General features: G+C 39.4%; 1 protein-coding gene across 1 annotated transcript in view; it reads left to right on the plus strand.

The window, feature by feature from the left end:
* LOC128740965 (cadherin-related tumor suppressor) overlaps window positions 1-19,277 on the plus strand; it is a 161,882-nt gene that overhangs the window by 31,769 nt on the left and 110,836 nt on the right. The window contains exons 3-4 of the mRNA XM_053836541.1: window positions 12,736-12,969; window positions 13,451-13,652. Coding sequence (XP_053692516.1) covers window positions 12,736-12,969; window positions 13,451-13,652 — 436 coding nt within the window. The remainder of the gene's footprint in view (window positions 1-12,735; window positions 12,970-13,450; window positions 13,653-19,277) is intronic.

The raw sequence follows: 19,277 nt of genomic DNA on the forward strand, positions 1-19,277 counted from the left end.
AATACGACAAAAATAGCAAATTGCAGCTGAAAAAACAGTGACAAGAAACGCTAAAAACAGAGGACATAAAAACGACGAACAGAGGACGAAAATACGCAGGAAAGATGCCAACAAAATATTTAAAAACCAAAAAAAAAAAAAGGACGAGAGTTGACAGAAAACGACAACTGCGAAGCAAAATAACGACTAAGAGCTGACAAAAGACTGCGAAAGAAGCCGGAAAAACAATGAGATGACGAAAAAACTTTTTGTCATCGAAAAGATAGCAAATAAGCGACAAAAAGATGATAAAGAGGTAACGAATAGACACTAAAAAACGACAGAAAGATAACGCAAAACAATAAAAATTCGAGGAAAAGACGTCGAAAAAAAATCCAAAAAAAAGCGTCAAAAAACACCAGAAACATACTAAAATATGACGAAAAGACTATGAACAGAGACGGAAAGGGCTATGAAGAGACAATAAAAATATGGCAGAACAGCCGCAAGAAATCCCAAATAAGACTTAAAATGTCTTTTTTATAACGGCAGTTTCTTGCAATCGACGGAAGGAACGGTAGGTTGAAAGTGTTTCCAAGACGTGAAAATGCCAATTCGATACTTTTACCAGAGATTTTCAAGAAGGCATGCCTGCTGAGAAGAATGAAACAGTCGAAAAATCGAACAACGATCAAGCTTTTCACAAAAATGTCGTGTAAGGGAATGTTTTGCCTTGTTTTACCCTACAACTCGTATTGAAATCTGAGAAAGTATTGATAGGAAAACGAGCAACTGTGAAAGTGTTACAATTTCGTTCAAATTTGGCGTGTTTGTTCCTTGTCGAAAAATTTTAGACTCATACTTTTTTTATCGGACGCTTAGGGTGCCCCTTTTTGCATTTTGAAGTAAGGGTGGTCACAAAAATCGTCATACTTACCGATTTTATTTCATTCAAAACTTCATAACTTTTGAACCACTGAACCGATTTTCATGATTTTGGCTCCAAATAAAAGATATTTCAATCAACTTTTCAGAAAATATATTCGACTGTAGCTTAAAGATTTCCGGACCACAAAAACGATCAAACTTTGAACAAAGAAGGAATGACAAACATGTTTATTTTTGTAACCACCCTAATTCAGAAAGGGGCACCCTAAGCGTCGAATAAACAAGTATGGGTCTAAGATTTTTCGACAAGGAACAAACACACCAAATCTGAACCAAATCGGAGCACTTTTACTGTTGATCGTTTTCCTATAAGTACCTTCTCAGATTTCAGAAGTTGTAGGGTGAAACAAGGCAAAACATTCCCTTACACGACATTTTTGTGAAAAGCTTGATCTTCGTTCGATCTTTTGACCTTTTTGACCTTCTCAACAGACATGCCTTCTTGAAAATCTCTGGTAAAAATATCAATTTGGCATTTTGCCTGTAGTAAAAAAACCTTGAGTAAAATGGGGCAAAATAGAATTCTAGGTTATGTTGTATTGAAATAAAATTGTTCATATACCATTTTCCTAACATTCTTCTTCTTTTCCTTACCATAGTGTCGCAAATTAGAAAGAGTTTGTACATGATTCTTTCAAAACTATTAAAAAATAGGGGTGAATTGGGCAAAATAGGTTACTTTCATTTCCGTGCGTTGAGACCATCACCAATCGATTTCTCGTGAATTTTTACATAAGAAAAGTCACTTTCTACCCCTTAAAACAGCGGCAACAAAAAGTTCCGTTTTTTCGGTCGGTTTTGCCCACTGTGCGTTGGTTTGAGAGCACAATTATCTCTGCAATTTTAAGCAATAAAAAAAATTAAGCTGAATTATTTGAGTTATCTTGGATACCCACTGCATTACGTAAACAAACTAGTGCCGTAGGTCTAGTTTTACGACTACTATTGGGGGACGTGAGAGAAATAGGTCGTTAAAAAAAGAGGACAGCAATTTAATTTTTGGAAGTAAAAAGATATGACGTTAATACAAATTTTGGATGTAAAAAAAGTGGATTGTAATTCCAATTTTGGGCGTAAAAAGTCAACGTAATACAAATTTTGGAAATAAAAGCAAAAGCTAAATTTCCTAAAATTATCTGGTAATGGTACTTGACGAGGACGTGAATTTAAATTTTGGACGTAAAAAGAGAGGAATGACGTTAATTCAGATTGCGAACGTGAAAAGAGAGAGCGCTTATTCAAATTTTGGATGTAAGAAAAGACCCAGATTCAGATTTCGGACGTAAAAAGAGAAAACGATAATTTAAATTTTTGACGTTAAAAGAGAGGACGTTAATTCAAATTTCGGACGTAAAACAGAGAATGTCACTTCAAGTTTTGGACGTAAAAAGGAGGGACATAATTCAAATTTTGGACGTAAAGAGAGAGGACGTTAATTCAAATTTTGAATGTAAAAAGAATGGTTAATTCAAAGGTACGTTCATTCAAATTTCGGACATAAAAAGAGAGGACGATAATTCAAATTTCTGTCGTAAAAAGATTGGACTTCAATCCAAATTTTGGACGTAAAAGAGAGAGGCCATCATTTCAAGTTTTGGACGTAAAAAAAGAGAAGGTTATTCAAACTTCGGACATAAAAAGAGAGAACGGTAATTCAAATTTCAGATGTGCAAAGAGAGAACGGTAATTCAAATCTCAGACGTCAAAAGAGTGGACGTTAATTCAAAGTTCAGGCGTAAGAAGAGAACGTTGATTCAAATTTTGGACATAGAATAGGATGTTAATTCAAATTTTTGGGGTAAACAAAGGATGTTAATTCAAATTTTAGACCTTTGAAGAGGGGACATTAATACAAATTTTGGACGTAAAATGAGAGGACGCTGATTTAGATTTTGGACGTAAAAAGAGAGGACGTTAATTCAAAATTCGGACGTAAAAAAGAGGACGTTTTTCAAACTTTGGACGTACAAAAGAAGGACGTTAATTCAAATTTTGGAGGTAAAAGAGAGGACGTCAATTCATATTTTGGACGTAAAAAGAGAGGACATTATTTCAAATGGACGTTATTTCAAATGGACGTTATTTCAAAATGCGGACGTAAGACAAGAGGATGTTTATTCAAATTTTTGACGTACAAAGAGAGGACGTAAATTCAAATTTCGGGCGTAAAAAGAGAACGTTAATTCAATTTTCGGACGTAAAAAGAACGGACGTTAATTCACATTCTGGATATAAAAAAAGAGGACGTTATTTCAAACTTGGACGTAAGAAACGAGGACGTTAATTCAAATTTTGGACGTAAAAAGAGAGGGCGTTAATTCAAATTTTGGGCGTAAAAAGAGAACGTTAATTCAAATTTCGGACGTAAAAAAGAGTACGTTAATTCAAATTTTGGACGTAAAAAGAGAGGAGGTTAATTCAAACTTCGGATATAAAAAGAGAACGTTAATTCAAATTTCGGCCTTAAAAAAGAGGACGTTTCACGTTTATTCCAATTTTGGATGTAAAAAGACAGGACGTAATTTAAATTTCAGACGTAAAAAGAAAGGACGTTAATTCAGATTTCGGGCGTAAAAAGAGAACGTTAATTCAAATTTCGAGCGTAAAAAGAGAACGTTAATTCAAATTTCGGACATAATAAAGAGGACGTTAATTCCATATCTGGACCTAAAAAGAGAGGATGGTAATTCAAATTTTGGACGTAAAACGAGAGGACGTTAATTCAAATATTGGACGTAAAAAGAGCGAACGTTAATTCAAATTTTGGAAATAAGAATAGGACGGTAATTCAAATTTTGGATGTAAAAAGAGAGGACGTTAATTAAAAATTCTGACGTAACAAAAGAGGACGTTTTGTCAAACTTTGGACGTAAAAAGAGAGGACGGTAATTCAAAATTCGGACGTAAAAAAAGAGGACGTTTATTCAAACTTTGGACGTAAAAAAGAAGGACGTTAATTCAAATCGTATAAGAGAGGACTTCAATTCAAATGTTGAATGTTTAAAAAGAGAGGATATCAATTCAAGTTTTGAACGTAAAAAAGAGGCCGGTAACTCAAATTTTGGACGTAAAATAAGAGGATGTTAATTCAAATTTCGGACTGAAAATGAAAGAACGGTAATTCAAATTTCGGACCTCGGAATTACCTCGACAGAGATAGCAATGGAACTTAAGGGCTTTAGGGTTCAGTTCTTTCAGCTAAAGAACCATCCCATTTGCAGGTCCATTAACTGAGAGCTAAGCTTCCAGTTGGCCCCGAGGTATCACGCTGATCTAACAAGCCAGTCGTCGTGTGTTCGAATAACGGCTGAGAGAGGCCGTAAGAGTCAATAGAATGCTAGCGACAGTCACGCAATTGTCCTGTACTGCAATAGCTGGCTGCGAAATTTGTCAAATAGAAATAGAAGGTCATTTCCTGAAAGCGGAAAGCATTGCTTTTTGCATTGGCCCCCAGGCAATACTGACGAGCGTGAAAACAAAAGTGAAGGTGAAGAAATTGGGGGCCATTACTGTCATTTTATTTTGACGACTTTATCGTTAAATGTTATGAAAACCAGTTGATTAAGTTAAAGATGTAATAAAATTGCTCACATGAACCAAAGTGATTAACTTGGACGACTGACTGCTGCAAGTGTGCGCTCAACTACTAACCACATGCATTATCTAGTGTGTTTCATCTTTTTTTTTGTTATTTTGGCTAAGACTAAGACCCTAAAACCATGGTTGGTCTATCTAGCCGGTATTTCATCTTTAGCACAGTCTCGCACGAGGCTGTTTCTATGGCGATACACGATAAACATGCGCTGGCTTGTGTTACCATGGGAATTCAACAACCTTCGACTCATCATTTGGCCATAATTGTTTTGATGTCCTTGCGCGCGATACTCGTTTATATGGTTAGTTAGTTAATTAAGTTTAACCTCAGCAATTTCGATAGTTTTGCTACACCGCAAGTTTCTTGACTACACCTCAACGCTGACGACGACGACGTCGACGATGAGGTTCGTTGCGGTTGCAGCAGCCGGTTAGAAAGCTTCCATTCATTCCCGAGCTGATAATGTTGTGCTGCATTCGAGGTCAATCGTCTCTCGGCATTCTGAAGCTTCGAAACGGGCAGACCTCCCACTTGATCGTTCGCAGCATCCCGTTGGCGTTTCCCTGCGGTGCCGTTAAAAGATTGGAAACAGAACGCAGCAGTCGTTTCAGCACACATCAAAGTATAAAATATCAATTGAAATCTTTTTGAAAACGTTAACGTCTTCCAAAATAGGCTGACCCCGATTGTGGGTTCGTTCTCTGCCTGCTTCTTTCTCGGATGTCTCTGGTGCGGAGCACATCGCCACTAGATACGATACAGGCCACAGATTGATGAAAGCCGTCTAGTAGTAGGCAAGCAGGCTACAAATCGAGTTCGAAGCCCTCCCATGGTTTGACAAAGGTGCGTTAGCTCAACCGGGGCCCGTGTATCCCGGCGATGCGGATCTTGTAGAACATATCAATCTGAAGCCGCTTGACGGGGAAAAAATGGAATTGAACAACAGAAACATGAAATCATCACACTAGCAACTGCGTGAAGAGATGAAAAAAAAGACCAACGAAATGGAATCCAAAACGTTTGGTCCAACCAGAATGAATGGGAAGGGAATGAGGGGGAAACCGGTAGGAAACGCGTGGTGGAACGAACTCTGAGGAAGAAAAATGAGCTTCACTATCTTTCTATGGCGTTCCGATCGCATCGTTAAGATTCAATAATGAATTCATGTAGTAATTTCGTATAATCGAATATTTTCCCCTTTGCCTCGCCTGTCACCATCTCCGGCGGCGATGGCCGCCGGATCAACACCATCATCCTAGCGGAATATTCAAAATAGGATCTACGTTTCCAAATCGACAAAGCACGCACTGAAGTGGGGAGAGAGAAAAAAAAATGCGAGAAGATAATCTATTATTCTCATACATTCGCTGGAGCCTAACGAAATCAAACAAAGAAAATCAAATGAATCATTCCGGCCCGGACTGTTACTGCCTCCTACTTCTCCCCACGGCACAATGTCCGTCGTATGAAATGACATCTTTGCATTTAATCACGGGAATGGAGCATGATTTAATAAAAATAATCATAATCATAAATAAGCAGATGAAGATCAAAAGTTTCGCCCCGCATCTGCCCGTCTTGTGTCTGTCAGTGTTGTGTTTTTTCTCTCTCTCTCTATCTCTCTGTTACTCTTTTCTCTTCCACTTTTCCACGCGTTTTCCCCACGCGCTGGATGAAACTTTTATGCTATTGAAATGACGACGACGACGACGACCACGACGACGATGACGACAACGATGTGCTTTTTTTGGCTTTGCCGCCTCAGTCACCACCATTCGAATGGACACACGACTTTTTCGGGATACAGCGCGGTACTTTTTCTGCCGGGGAATGAGGAGCGGCAAGCAGGTGATCAGCCAGGCAGGCAGTAAATGAGGGAAAAGATCGAGATCGAGACAAACGCGCGATGCGTGTAGTTAGAATTGGCGTCAAATTTATCCTCGTTTCCGCGGGCTTGCTCCGGTGAGTTTTGCTAGCAATAGTTAGATGAGATCAGGTGAAACATGCTACATAAATTTCATTTAGGTTAGTTCCTACTATTCCAACAATGCAGGTGTTTTTGGTTAATTTTACCTTTCCTCAAAGTGTGAGTCTGTTAACCTGCGCCGAACGTTGACTTTAAAGCCACTGCTTTACCTCTTCCAACGGTTAACGGTTTCACTATTTCTTAACGTCTTGATTTAATTGTCATATAATATTGGGCTCTATTAAATTTTCAAAAAATCCAGAACAAACGATACAAAGTCAAATATCCAGAAGTTGACAACAACGATCTAAGCAAACCGTGACGGCAAACAAACGTCAGATTTCTCTCGTAATTTCATTTTCTGGTAACTACACTCAAAATATTCTGCACATAACTAATAGTAAATTTCCATATGAAATACCATATGAGTATCATGTGCAGCATATAAACACAATCCTCCCAGAAATACACATAAAAATTATACACATATGAATAGTATTTTATTTTAGAGTGGTTTTAATGTAATATTTCGTTATACGGCAAATACGATATCAACGGGCGGATATTACTTGTTGAAAAAATTGTAGCAGCGTTTTACATCACTCACATATCTCTTTTAAAAAGGCGATGAGAAAAATTTACAAACTATATTTCGCTTTTCCCTAATTTGATCCAACCCCGGTAAGCGCATAGCGGCGTAATAGTGCGGCTCATGGACGGGGCAAAAGTGCGACTAATGTACGAAGCAAAAGTGCATAGGTAATTATATACAGTTTTAGGCACTTTTCATTAGAAATGGAAGATCTACAGAAAACTTTGTGCTCTACAGATGCTGGCCGAAGGAAAACAGTGTCTATCCGGTCTATCGGTGAAACAAAAAAGTTTGGTTAAGCTTCGACCTGACGAAGGCTGCAATACATCAGTGCAAAATAGGAAAGGCGCAAATTGAGAATATTCCTTATCGAAACCTGCTGCTGTGCTAATTTCATGGATTCAAGCTTCGCACTTTTACCCTGCGGTATTCGCACTTTTGCCCCGCTGCTAGTAGGGTAAAACTGCGATTCGGCACCTAATCAGAAAAATGAAGAATTTGTTTTGCACAACTCTATTATCCCAGATGATTGTGAAGATGTTGAGTTAGGCCATTGCAAATCATTTTCAAAGTTTTTGTCACCCCCCCCCCTTGGAAATTGGCTTGAAAAATCGGGGGGCAAAAAAATAATTTGTAGGATATGAGTTAAATTTTTTTATAAAATCAATTGTCTGTGGGGTCTACAGCTTGAAAAACTTGAAAAATGAATGTACGAGTTGAGTTAACGCTTCTAGCACGAAATAGAAATGGAAGTTCAAACAGTGGAATTTCCGAAACTCGGCCAAAAAAAATTTTCTTTCGTTTTTGTCTTTTTGTTCGTAGATTTTTGCATGAAAAACAACAACGTATTTATTAAAAGCAAGAATAGATTTGGTTTTCACTTTTAAACTTTAAGTAAAAATGCCTAAAATCCATTTTTTTGCTCCTGTAAAAAATTCCCTTCGTTTTTTTTTCGGCCCCCCCTTCAGTGGCCCAACACCGGAGGGACAAAAACTTTTTTGAATATTTGTAAAGGCCTTATTGTATCAATAGAAAATATATTTTATGGTTGTACTTCTTTATAACTCATGAAAATTGACGATAACTTCAAACATCGCACTTATGCCCCGCCCTACTCATAGATATAGATATGAAAATCTCTAGAAAAGTAATATCAGAAAAGCAGGTATAGAGATAAAATAAAAAAAAATATTGCAAGAGAAACAGAAAACAAGAAATTTAAAAATTCGGAGATACAAATGCAGACTGGAAAACGGTAATTGAAACCGGAAATGTGGAAGGGAAATGGTAAACAGAAATAAGAAAGCCTAACGAAAAAGAAAAATTTGAGAGAAAAAGCAGACTTATGCCGTGCTCTGAAAATCATCACTATTCCCAGCGTTTCAGTGGGAAGACAAAGCACCGAAGGCGAATTGATTTGCTCTTTTTCACTGTCGGATGTTACCTTCTCTGAAAAGCGAGGAGATTTATTCTTTTGCAATGCTTTGCTGACGATTAAACTTCACTATCAACGACCACGACTTCAGGCATCATTCGGAGACAGAGCAAAGGTTTAACAGAAAACGAAAGCACATGATCGTTGTGAGAAGCAATGACTCTGTTTTTTATGGTTAAGATGAGTAAAAACAAACCCTAGGAAAAAGACTACCGGAGAGAATGGGAAGCAAAGAGCATAAAAAGGGAAACGGAATAAGTAAATAGTGAAACGAAAAGTGATTTCTACGAAGTTAAGAAAATTTAGAAGTAAAACATGAAAAATCAATTTTCCGATAAGAATAGAAAATGGAAATGTAAAACCAAAATAACTAACTAGATATGGTCATATTGAAAAGTAAAATGAAAGAGAAAAGTCTAAAAAAATACGTATACCAACAGTGGAAAAAGAAAATGACAGCTGACAGACAACTGCTTAAACGAGCTTAGAAAGAATACAAAAACTGTTAAAAATTAAGGTAACGGAAATTTTAAACAGAAAATGGAATGTAATTTTGCAAATTTCGAACAGAAAATATAAAAATTACACAAGAAATGACGAATAAGAAAGCAAAAATTAAAATGAAACGGAAAATAGAGAATGAGAAATACGGATGAATGCACATTATTCAAGGAATATAGGCAAGCGAAATCGAAAATGATAATGTTTAAGCAAATCGGGAAAGGAAAACAAAAAAGCTTAATCGGAAAAATTATGGAAACCAGTAAAAAAAATTGGAGCGGTAGTAGAAGAGCAAACTAGGGAAAGTGAGGGTGAAAAAATGGTACAGCAGAATTAACAACGAATTGTATTCTAGGACAGAAAAAGTGGCGGCTGATGGGTGCAACTTTCTGAAGGGCACAGTTCGGTTTTGAGCTTCAATGCAGGCGCGGTTACTGCGGTTACTATGGAAGCCACTACGGTTGTTTGCCGGTTGAGTGGAAAAATGTAAACATTGTATAGTTTTCGCAGACCAGCCGAATTAAGCTATACGGAAGCAGCAGTTCGCAGTTTTGTGGCTATTATTTGCTAAGATATTGTCACGTTGACCCAATGCAAAGATTATTTCACAAAATGATAACTAAGAAAGCACAAAAATTCGCTTTCCTTCAACTAAATTCCTCTTCGACTGATCTGCAAAAACTAAACAATGTTTGCATTTTTCCACTCAACCAGTAAACAACCGTAGTGGCTTCCATAGTAACCGCAGTAACCGCGCCTGCATTGAATGTCAGAACCGAACTGTGCCCTTCAGAAAGTTATACCCATCAGCCGCCATTATCACTCGTGGAAAACCGGATAGGAAAGGAATTTCGGAATATTGAATTACTAAGAGCAGTGATGGCCAAACTGCGGACAGATTTGAGGGTCACTCAGTTCAGTCGTAATACCCCGTGCATATGGTAGATCTGTTTACTTTCCAGTTTAAATCTTGTGGAGATTCCTAAAAATTGGCTTCTGCTGCCGCCTATTTTACATTTTGTTATGTGCAACAATGGCCAGAGGTCAGTGCGCGGCCCGCGAACTCATGGGGCGGTTTAATTTGGCCCGCACCAAGCCCATGCCTGGGCACCACTGACTAAGAGATTTTATTGTTTAAGGAAATGGAAAGAGAAAATAAAAATGGAACAGTGTAAAGTAAATACTAAGAAATAAGAGATTGGAAAATAAAAGTTAGACAAGGCACAAGAACCGAAAAAGAGGAAAACACACACAATAATGGTTCCTGTTTTACCTATCGCTGAGTTTGTCACGATCCAACGTAAAGTACTTATAGCAAAGTGAGGGAGCGTCTGGTGCGAAGAAAGTTAAACTGGATGAACTGGAAAATAACGATATGTTGACTAAAAATTTATTAGGTCGTTCAATGGCACACTCTTTTGTTTGGTACCCAAAGGTTTTGTGCAATTAAACTACTGCCGCACACTTATCTTAGTGGGGGGAACAAAATTGGATATGAAATGGAATCGGAACCTTACGAATTTGGAAGTAAAATTTAAACGAAATAGAGAAAACTGATAGAGGGAAGCTTAACGGTGACTCGAAATCAAGCAGCGAGAGAAATTTGCCTAAATTAAATATAAAGGAAAAGAGAAAATGAAAAGAAAAATAGAAAAATTAATTTTAACAGTAACGAGAAAGTAAAACTTGGATGCGAAAGAAGAAAGTTTAAAGTTGAATAGAAATAACTCATAGAGATTAAGGAATATACAATAGACTACGCCAAACAAAACAAATTACGCTAGTCGGAAAATGTAAAATGGAAATAAAAACCAATAAATATTCATAAAACTTAAGCTTAACAATGGAAAAAGTACTGTCTATAATTTCTCTGATACTGCAAAGTTCCACCACAGTAGACAGACATGGGAGGGCTGTCGTTGCAAATGTTTACGAAATTAAACAACAGATCAAGCGTTTTTGATCATCCGGACGCACCCGTTGCGTCGTTACGCCCCAGAAAGACATCATTTTTCATTCAAGCCCGAATCTGAATCTATCACCGCAATCCCATTTACAATACAACGTTTTTAATTTGAAACTCTTCCAAAACAAAATTTGCCAACTGAAGCCATCATCGTTTGCCAAAAGTTTCGTGTTAACAACTGAAATATATTAGCGAAACATGTTCTCAGCAAGTTCGGGGAAAGAGAGATCAGGCAGAGATCTATTTTCCTCTTTCTTTCCCGCTTGTGGAACCAATCAGTCCGAAAACCAACCGCGCACGATCCGTGTCCGCTCGAACGGATCCAATTTACCATAGTTCCATCGGCGGATGGTGGCTGTCTGAGTCTGTAGTACACCACGCATCGAAAAATACCGAAGCCAGGTGGGCCACGATTTGGCGGCTGAAGCGCTTTTAAAATGGAAATAGGGAGCGCTCCACACAGATATCCACACACACCTCCTGCAGCAGGGGAAAAAACGATCAAGTCATCGATCATTTCCCGTATATTTTTTTTCTGCCATTTCTTACGGCGCGAGCGCAATCCCGATCCAGGTGAAGGCTTTTTTTTTTCTTCTCTCCACCGATTAAAGATCGAAATGATATTGTTCCTATCGAATTTTTTCACTCTCTCTCGCTTGCTCGCTCGCTCGGTCACTCGCTCGCTTCCCTCGACGCGGAGTATGAAATATGTTGGAAACATTTGTTTTCTGCCTTAACAAGGTACGGTATTTGCGAGCTTCAGAGTGTATGCGCGATGATCGGGAGGTCACAGCACCATTATTGCTACAACCGCCGGCCAGGAACAGAAGTGAGAACTCTCTACGATCACGGCAACGGGAAGTGGGAAGTAAAAAAATGACTTTCATTATTTATTTATTTACGAAATTTTCGTCTGATTTGATCTTCGCCGGGGCTGGGCGTCGTCGCCGTCTTCGTTGACAGAAGGAGCACACGGGTTCGACCGGCCGACCGACCGACCGACGCGTTGATGAGGCTTTCAAATGTTCTCCCCCGTTAGGTGGTAGGTTAATTGTGACGACTTCACGTAGTCACTATTCATTGTGGCCCAAGAGTCACGCTTTATGCCCTGCCTTCGATTTCCTCTCGTCGCGTGCCATTTCGGTTCAGGGGGAAATCAAGTACAAAGCTGTGCTGCTGCTGCCATTGCCTCTCACCAGACAGCCAGCCAGCGAGATGATTTTGGATTCATTTTATTTCCTAATCTACAAAGCAATCAACGAAGCACATTAGAGTGTAAGGCTGCCTATCCAGCTCGTTTTGAGTCACTTTAATAGAACCGTTGACGAACTGATGGTTGATGATTTGATGGTGGTGCTTTGTTCCGATTACGCAACTGCTGCGCTGCAGTGCAATCTCCAATTTGATTGTTATCTAACCCATTGAATTATTATGACTCGTTAAATCTTCCAACGATGCAATCGGCGCTCATCGCATCGCGATGAAGATCGACATTCCAAGGATGGCAGTTTTTTTCGTCGACCATCAAATCATACAAAATCACAGCTCGATCGATTTGTCTAATTCGGAAAATTAGCGAAAGTTACCTCAGCCTGCATTGGCGTCCGCCGTTACCGAAGCAGTTGCGCACTCGATCGTTTGTCCGTTTCCCACATTCCTTGGCTTGACCACACGAATGAGCGCACTAATTTAGCAGCAATTTCCGCTAATTTCGATTACGTACGTTCTCTTCTGTCTTTGCACACACACACAGGTCACCGACACCAACGACAACCCACCGTCGTTTTCCGAACCAGCGTACTCGTTCGACATTCCGGAGAATGCGGCCCGCGGCTTCCAGGTGGGCATGATCTCGGCCAGCGATCCGGATCTGGGCAACAACGCAGCCGTCACCTACAGTGTCATCTCGGACTGGGCCAACGACGTGTTTTCGCTGAATCCACAGACGGGGATCTTTACGCTAACGGCCCGGTTGGATTATGAAGAGGTAAGTTTTTTTTCCTTTCTAGAAAACATGATTATTTAGAAGAACAGATTGAGTTATTAATATTTCCAACACGTGAGCTCCAACGCCGACTGATCTGCATTCAATTAAACCATTCCCGTTAACTCTCACAGCTAGGAATTTGGTCGCATTGTGGCGCTTGCCATAAAACCCATCGCTCTCCCGCCGTCGTGTCGACAATTAAAATCCGAACCGTGCATAAATAATGAATTTACATTTAGGGTTTTTACGATCATCTCTAAATTCAAATCCAGTCAAGAAAGCACGATTTTATGGCAGATCACAAAAGTCGACAGCCGAGCGTGAAGAGGCCTAGAAAAATAACAGACCGTCGTTAAAATAGTTATCGACTTAAATTACAATTAATGCACAGTCAGTGGTTGTGGCTCATTTCCGTTGTTTTTCTATGCCTGCCTTATTTCATCCTCCGCTCGCCGTCCGGCTTTTCCCCCTTTCGAAACAGGTACAGCACTACATTCTGGTGGTGCAGGCCCAAGATAACGGCCACCCGAGCCTGTCCAGCACGCTGACCGTCTACTGCAACGTGATCGATCTGAACGACAATGCGCCGATCTTCGACCCGATGAGCTACTCCAACGAGATCTTCGAGAACGTACCGATCAACACCGATGTGGTTACGGTCAGTGCCACCGATACCGATTCCGGTAAGTACAAGGCAATTGCCACTTCCTTGGTCTAGATCGAATTCGATTCCTTCCAGTTTAAATTTCGTCACCATCCACTGATTTTACCTTTTGAAAGAAACGGGGTTTAACCATGTTTAATCGTTTTTTCATCCCTAAAAAGCACCCAAAGAAGCCCGCAATTTTTTAACCCCAAATCTTTTCAAATGAGATTAGATGAAAAATGATGAGAAAATGTGTTTACAGTTTCTTCTGCTGCAGTTTCAAATAACAAATTATTTAACCTTTGTTCATTTATATGACTCACTTACGACACTAGCTGATGAAAGTTACGAAAACTGTGTCGTTTTTATAGGCTTAGACTAACAAACGGAATAGAAACACTTTGCAATAAACCAAATCGAGTAGCTTGCGGTATCGAATTCCTTATATAAACTGTGAAAAATAAATAACAGGTCCAGATTCATTTACATTAGCATAACGTAAATATCAAAACATAGACAGCCATGAAATACAGATAATGAAAATTAGAATGCCTAAATGCCTATCGAATTTCCTTGTCAATTGGCTGTGTTGTTGGCAATTTGCTAAGGCAAGACGAACCCTTTTTTACATTGCTGCACCTCCCCCTTGTCAATGGCCACCGTATTCCCCCTTGCAGAAATTCCCTCTTGTCGTCCAGCCAGTTGAACAAGTGCAAGAGAAACGCACTCATTTACTCATTTGAGCCATTCTTTCCCTTTGTAAGAGACCGCCTCCCCATTTTGTAAACCACCTTGTGCTGATTTCCGTGTGTCAAAAAACGTATCTTTTTATACAGGGTGTTAGGTAGATTGGTACAAACATGTCAGGGAGTGATAGAGGACCACATTTGACGAAATATATCCTTCTATGGTCAAATCTGAATCGTTACCGAATTATTAAACATTTTTAGTTTCCGGTCCTGTTTGTCTTAAATTAGCTCTCATACAAAAAGTACACTAGCTAGCTTAATTCTGTTGCTTTAATTCGAAAGCTGAGAATATTTTGTTCTGAAAATTGCTTTTAAACTTTCTATTTCATGAAATTTGGTATCTTTTCAGAAGCAAAAACCTTTGAAATAAGTGTTTTTGAGGCGTTTTTATCAATTTTTTTCTAAAAACTATCAAACTGATAAAGTTGATTACTTTTATCGACCAAATTGAAGCTCTGGTATCGTTTCATAATGCGTTTTTTGATGTAAAACGACTATTTTCGTTTCGTTACAATTTAATTCTAAACATATCGTGTTGAGTGTTGATTTAGTTTGGGAAAACTACACGAATTTATACATCACGCATAGCACACTAGATCGCCATGTGCGACGGATACGGTTTGACACGTATGAAAAACAATAACAGCAGCAACAATCATTTCATAAATTAAGGGTTCGTCTCCACTTCTGCTTGCATAATCCTGCAAAACTCAAGCCGCTTAGGTTTATCCGCAGGCAGCAGCTCTTGAACCTGTAGTGTAGAAAGGATGCATTTTTACACGGTTCAGCACGCTCCACACTTTCCAGTGTCACACGAAGCTGTCTGTGCCGCAACTTGCCTTGGGATCGTTTGCCACGATCGGCAAAATTCCAAAATAATTCCAGCCGGACTCTCGTTGCTACCCAATTAACGAAACCGTAGCAAAGGTAAAGGTCCGCGAGTTCTTGCTGAGAGTACATTTTGATGCTACAGTCGTTTTGAAAAACGTCTTAGGGTAGGCAGACCAGTCGTTCCGGATTTAGATAACTTGTCCCGGATTATGAAGCGTCCCGGAAAGCGTCCCGTATTGCTTAATTTCTTTATCGTTCCAGATGAATATTGAAACGCTGCATGTGCGTTCTAGGAGCCTTTTGAAAAATTCTCAAGTTACGAATTATGAAACAAGTGCATTCATCTGAATGATTTATGTATTCTTCGATTTATTTGCCCCTAAACTCATTTGTTATATATCTTTAGCACTTAGAACCAATTTAGCAAATAATCAATTCAATTAGTCGTACCGCCGTAGTCGTCAGCATAGAACCGGACTGGCCAATTTCTCAGGCGTCTCAGAAATTGCAAGTCACTTTCGGCCTGGTCGAGCCATTTTGCCCGTTAAACCGCTCTGTCTCTGGCGTGTCAGTGGAGTGTTGAAGAAACCCGTTTTTGAAGCACTTTCCTTCCCGACATCCTTACTGTAATCGGCCCATCGTCTACCGACTTTCGACAGATGTACGATGGGTATCTCTCAAAGCAGTGCCTGTAGCTCGTGTTTCATACGCCTCCGCCACTCTTCGCTTTCAGTTTGTACTCCGTCAAATATCGTCCGTAGAACTTTCCGTACGAACATGGCAAGGGCGCTATTTCCTCCGTGAGTAGCGTCACAACTTCAAGTCCATAAAGGACTACCGCTCTAATAAGGATTTTGTACATTATCAGCTTCGTATGGTAGCGCATTGCTTCTTAATCGTGCATTTTGCGAAAAGCAGAGTAGACCAGATTTCCCGCTTGAAGGCGCCGCTGAATCCCCCTACTAGTGTTGTTGTCCGCGGTTCCCAGCTATCCTAAATCACGATTTCATCTATCACCCCTAATTCATCGACGTCAACGGTTACCGTCCATGGGAAGCACGCGTTTGTCTCCTTCAAGGCTCTTCCTCTCATGTATTTAATCTTTGACGAATTTATGTTCAGCTCAATCCTTCTAGATTCCGCTTTCAATCTGACCTCCGCGGTCTCGCATTCATCCAGAAAAAAATCTGGTCACTTTATCCTAGCGAGACCCCAGAAATCTATTTCGTTGTTATTTTTCAAACACGTGCCCATCGCACGCGGTGATCTAATGTGCTATGCGTAATGTATGAATTCGCTCAGTTTCCAGATATTAATTCAATACTCAACACGATGCGTTTAAAATTAAATTACAACAAAACTAAAAGAGATAACCGTTTCACGCTAAAGATTGAATTGTTGAACGATACCAGAGCTTCAATTTGGTAGCTAAAAGTAATAAACTTTTTTAAGAGAAATTTGAGAAAAACGCCTCGAGAAACATTTATTTCAAAGCTTTTTGAAATAAAAAAAACTTTTCTGAAAAGTTACTGAATTTTATGAGGTAGAAAGTTTAAGCGTAATTTTGAGTATAAAATTTTCTCAACTTTCGAACGGAAGCAACGGAATTGAGTAATCCATCAAACTTGGCACCCATGTTACTTGACATGAGGGAATCAGCACTGGGGGATAACAAAAGGGGAGGGTGGTCCATATCAAGTGGAGGGAAGTCCAAATAAGTAAAAGGGGTGCGTTTCTCCTGCATTTAGACCGATTGCGGTTGCGCGAGAGGTTCGGAGAGAAGAAAGCGACGGGGTTATGAGCTTCGTTTCTCTTCTGTTATAGGGAGAGCAAACAGATGCATAATTGGCTTCGTGCAAAAGGGGGTACTTACTGAGAGGGAGGCCACAAGGAACGTGAGTATGAATATATGTTCTGCCCATAACTCCGAAACGCCCTGACAGTTCTTCATCAAACTTGGCAAACAAGTTGCTTAACATTAAAGAGTCAACGTATTGAGTTGTCCCTAACAAGGGTGGCAGAATCCAAATTGTAAAAAGGGATCGCATATCACTTGCATTTAGAACGACAGCAATTACACAATAAACAAAGAAACAACTGACAAGAGGCGATTTCTGAAAGGGGGAATAGGGTGGCCATTGACAAAAAGATGCTCAAAAATATAAAAAAGGCTTTGTTACGCTTTATAGGAATTACCGAAAATATGACAGATTTACAAGTAGCTGGAGGCATCAGGAGGGGGAGCTGACAAAGTGTACCTTTGAACCACAGAGGCGCTGGACATTAGTACCAGTGAGCCACATGCCCTGGCGGGTGTTGTGGGTTCGAATCCGGTTATTCTCAGATTATAGCTTGATTCGACCCATGCACCTTCCAGTATTGGACAAAAGGTAGGAGTCACAACGACTACTTGTTAAGCGTCGCTGCTAATAATGCTTTGCCCCCACAAAGAAATCAGGTTACTTTTTTTTGTTAGATTATAGTCACTTTAACAGATTGTGTCATTCATGACTCCTGCGGGGTTGGGATTTGAACCCGGGTCCTCGGCGTAGGAGGCGTGAATTCTAACCACTGCACCGGGACTGACCCCAAATCAGGTTACTTGAAGGCAGTAACTTGGGACCACTTTTGTTTATTTTATTTTTCAACGACGCTGTCTCTGTTCTTGGAAGTAGCTGCAGATTGGTATGTGCAGTTGATCTTAAAATCTACTTGACGATTCGTTGCATCGAGGATTGTCGTCGTCTTCAGACACTTCTGGATACATTTATGAATTGATGTAAACTGAGCTAACGGGTGACAACTAAAATTTTGAATTTTTTTTTCTCAAGCTGTCAAAAACCGATAAAGATACATGAAGAAGATCTGCTTTACCGAAATTAAAGATGCATTATCCATTGCATTGTTGAAAAAAAATTAGTGTACATTTGAAAACGGTCCATAACCGGCTGTTCGGCGAAGCTTCCGTTGATGTCCGAACAGGAGCGTTGTACGGCAGTCATGTCAACTTTGCAAATGCATCTCTTGATTCTACCAGTCAACTGTTTGCAATTCGTGGCTCTCCAGTTATTTTTGAACACCAAGGAACTCAAAATCCCGAAGAAATCTTCGATTGGGCGCACTGAGTCAGATTTGTCGGGTCGTGATTTTTGGGTATAAATGGGATCGAATGGGTATTCAGGAACGATTGTGTTTTTTTTTGGCGTAATGCGATTATGCTCTATCCGGCCGAAACAAGCATTGTCCATCTGCATGATGTTTTGGTAAAATCGTGATTAAAATTTTCTTCAAACATTCGTTTAGCACATCTTAATTGATAGTCAAACCAGAAGGCTGGTAACTGATCCAAGCATGCTGTTGAATAGAGCATTGCACCGGACGACCTAACCACACTTTTTTGACAGCACCTGGTGGTTTGTTTACATGGTTTTAGAGTTTGAATTGAGTTTTCTATCTTCGTCCGCAGTAGATAATGCTCAAAATGTTTAGATTTTACTAAAGAAAGTGCTTTACATGCATTTTAAAGCAATTGATACAGTAATCCTTCACGAAAACTTAAATCTAAATTGCTGGATGAGACAAAAAAACTTGTAAACAAACCATTAAGTGCTGACGTTTGACGGCAAAATGGCATCACCATAAAATGATCTATAGAAAATTTTCTAGGCTCTTTCTATGGTATCCAACATGTGTGGCTTGTAGTGTAGAAAGCTTAAATTTTTCTTTACGTTTGAAAAAAAAATTCTTTTGTTGATGATTTAATACATCTACAACCATTAATCTATGATCAAAGATATAGAAACTATCAATTTACAGCACTCATTACCATCAACACGACAATGTAGTCTATAGGTAAAGACCATGGACCGTCAGTGATTTAAATTTGTTGCGGCCCGCCTGTCAACGAAACAAAAAAAACGAAACCGGGTGAGTGATTTTGTGGTAAAGCCGGTTTTGCCTACTTAGTTAACTGCTCAGTCAGGCTCAGACTGCTGCGGTGTGATTGATAATAAATTATTTTCCAATTAAGAAAAATCTAATTTCCACAATGTCATAATCTGCCCACAATGAACGTTCACGTC

Source organism: Sabethes cyaneus, chromosome 3, assembly GCF_943734655.1.
Source record: "Sabethes cyaneus chromosome 3, idSabCyanKW18_F2, whole genome shotgun sequence".
NCBI classification, from domain to species: Eukaryota; Metazoa; Arthropoda; class Insecta; order Diptera; family Culicidae; genus Sabethes; species Sabethes cyaneus.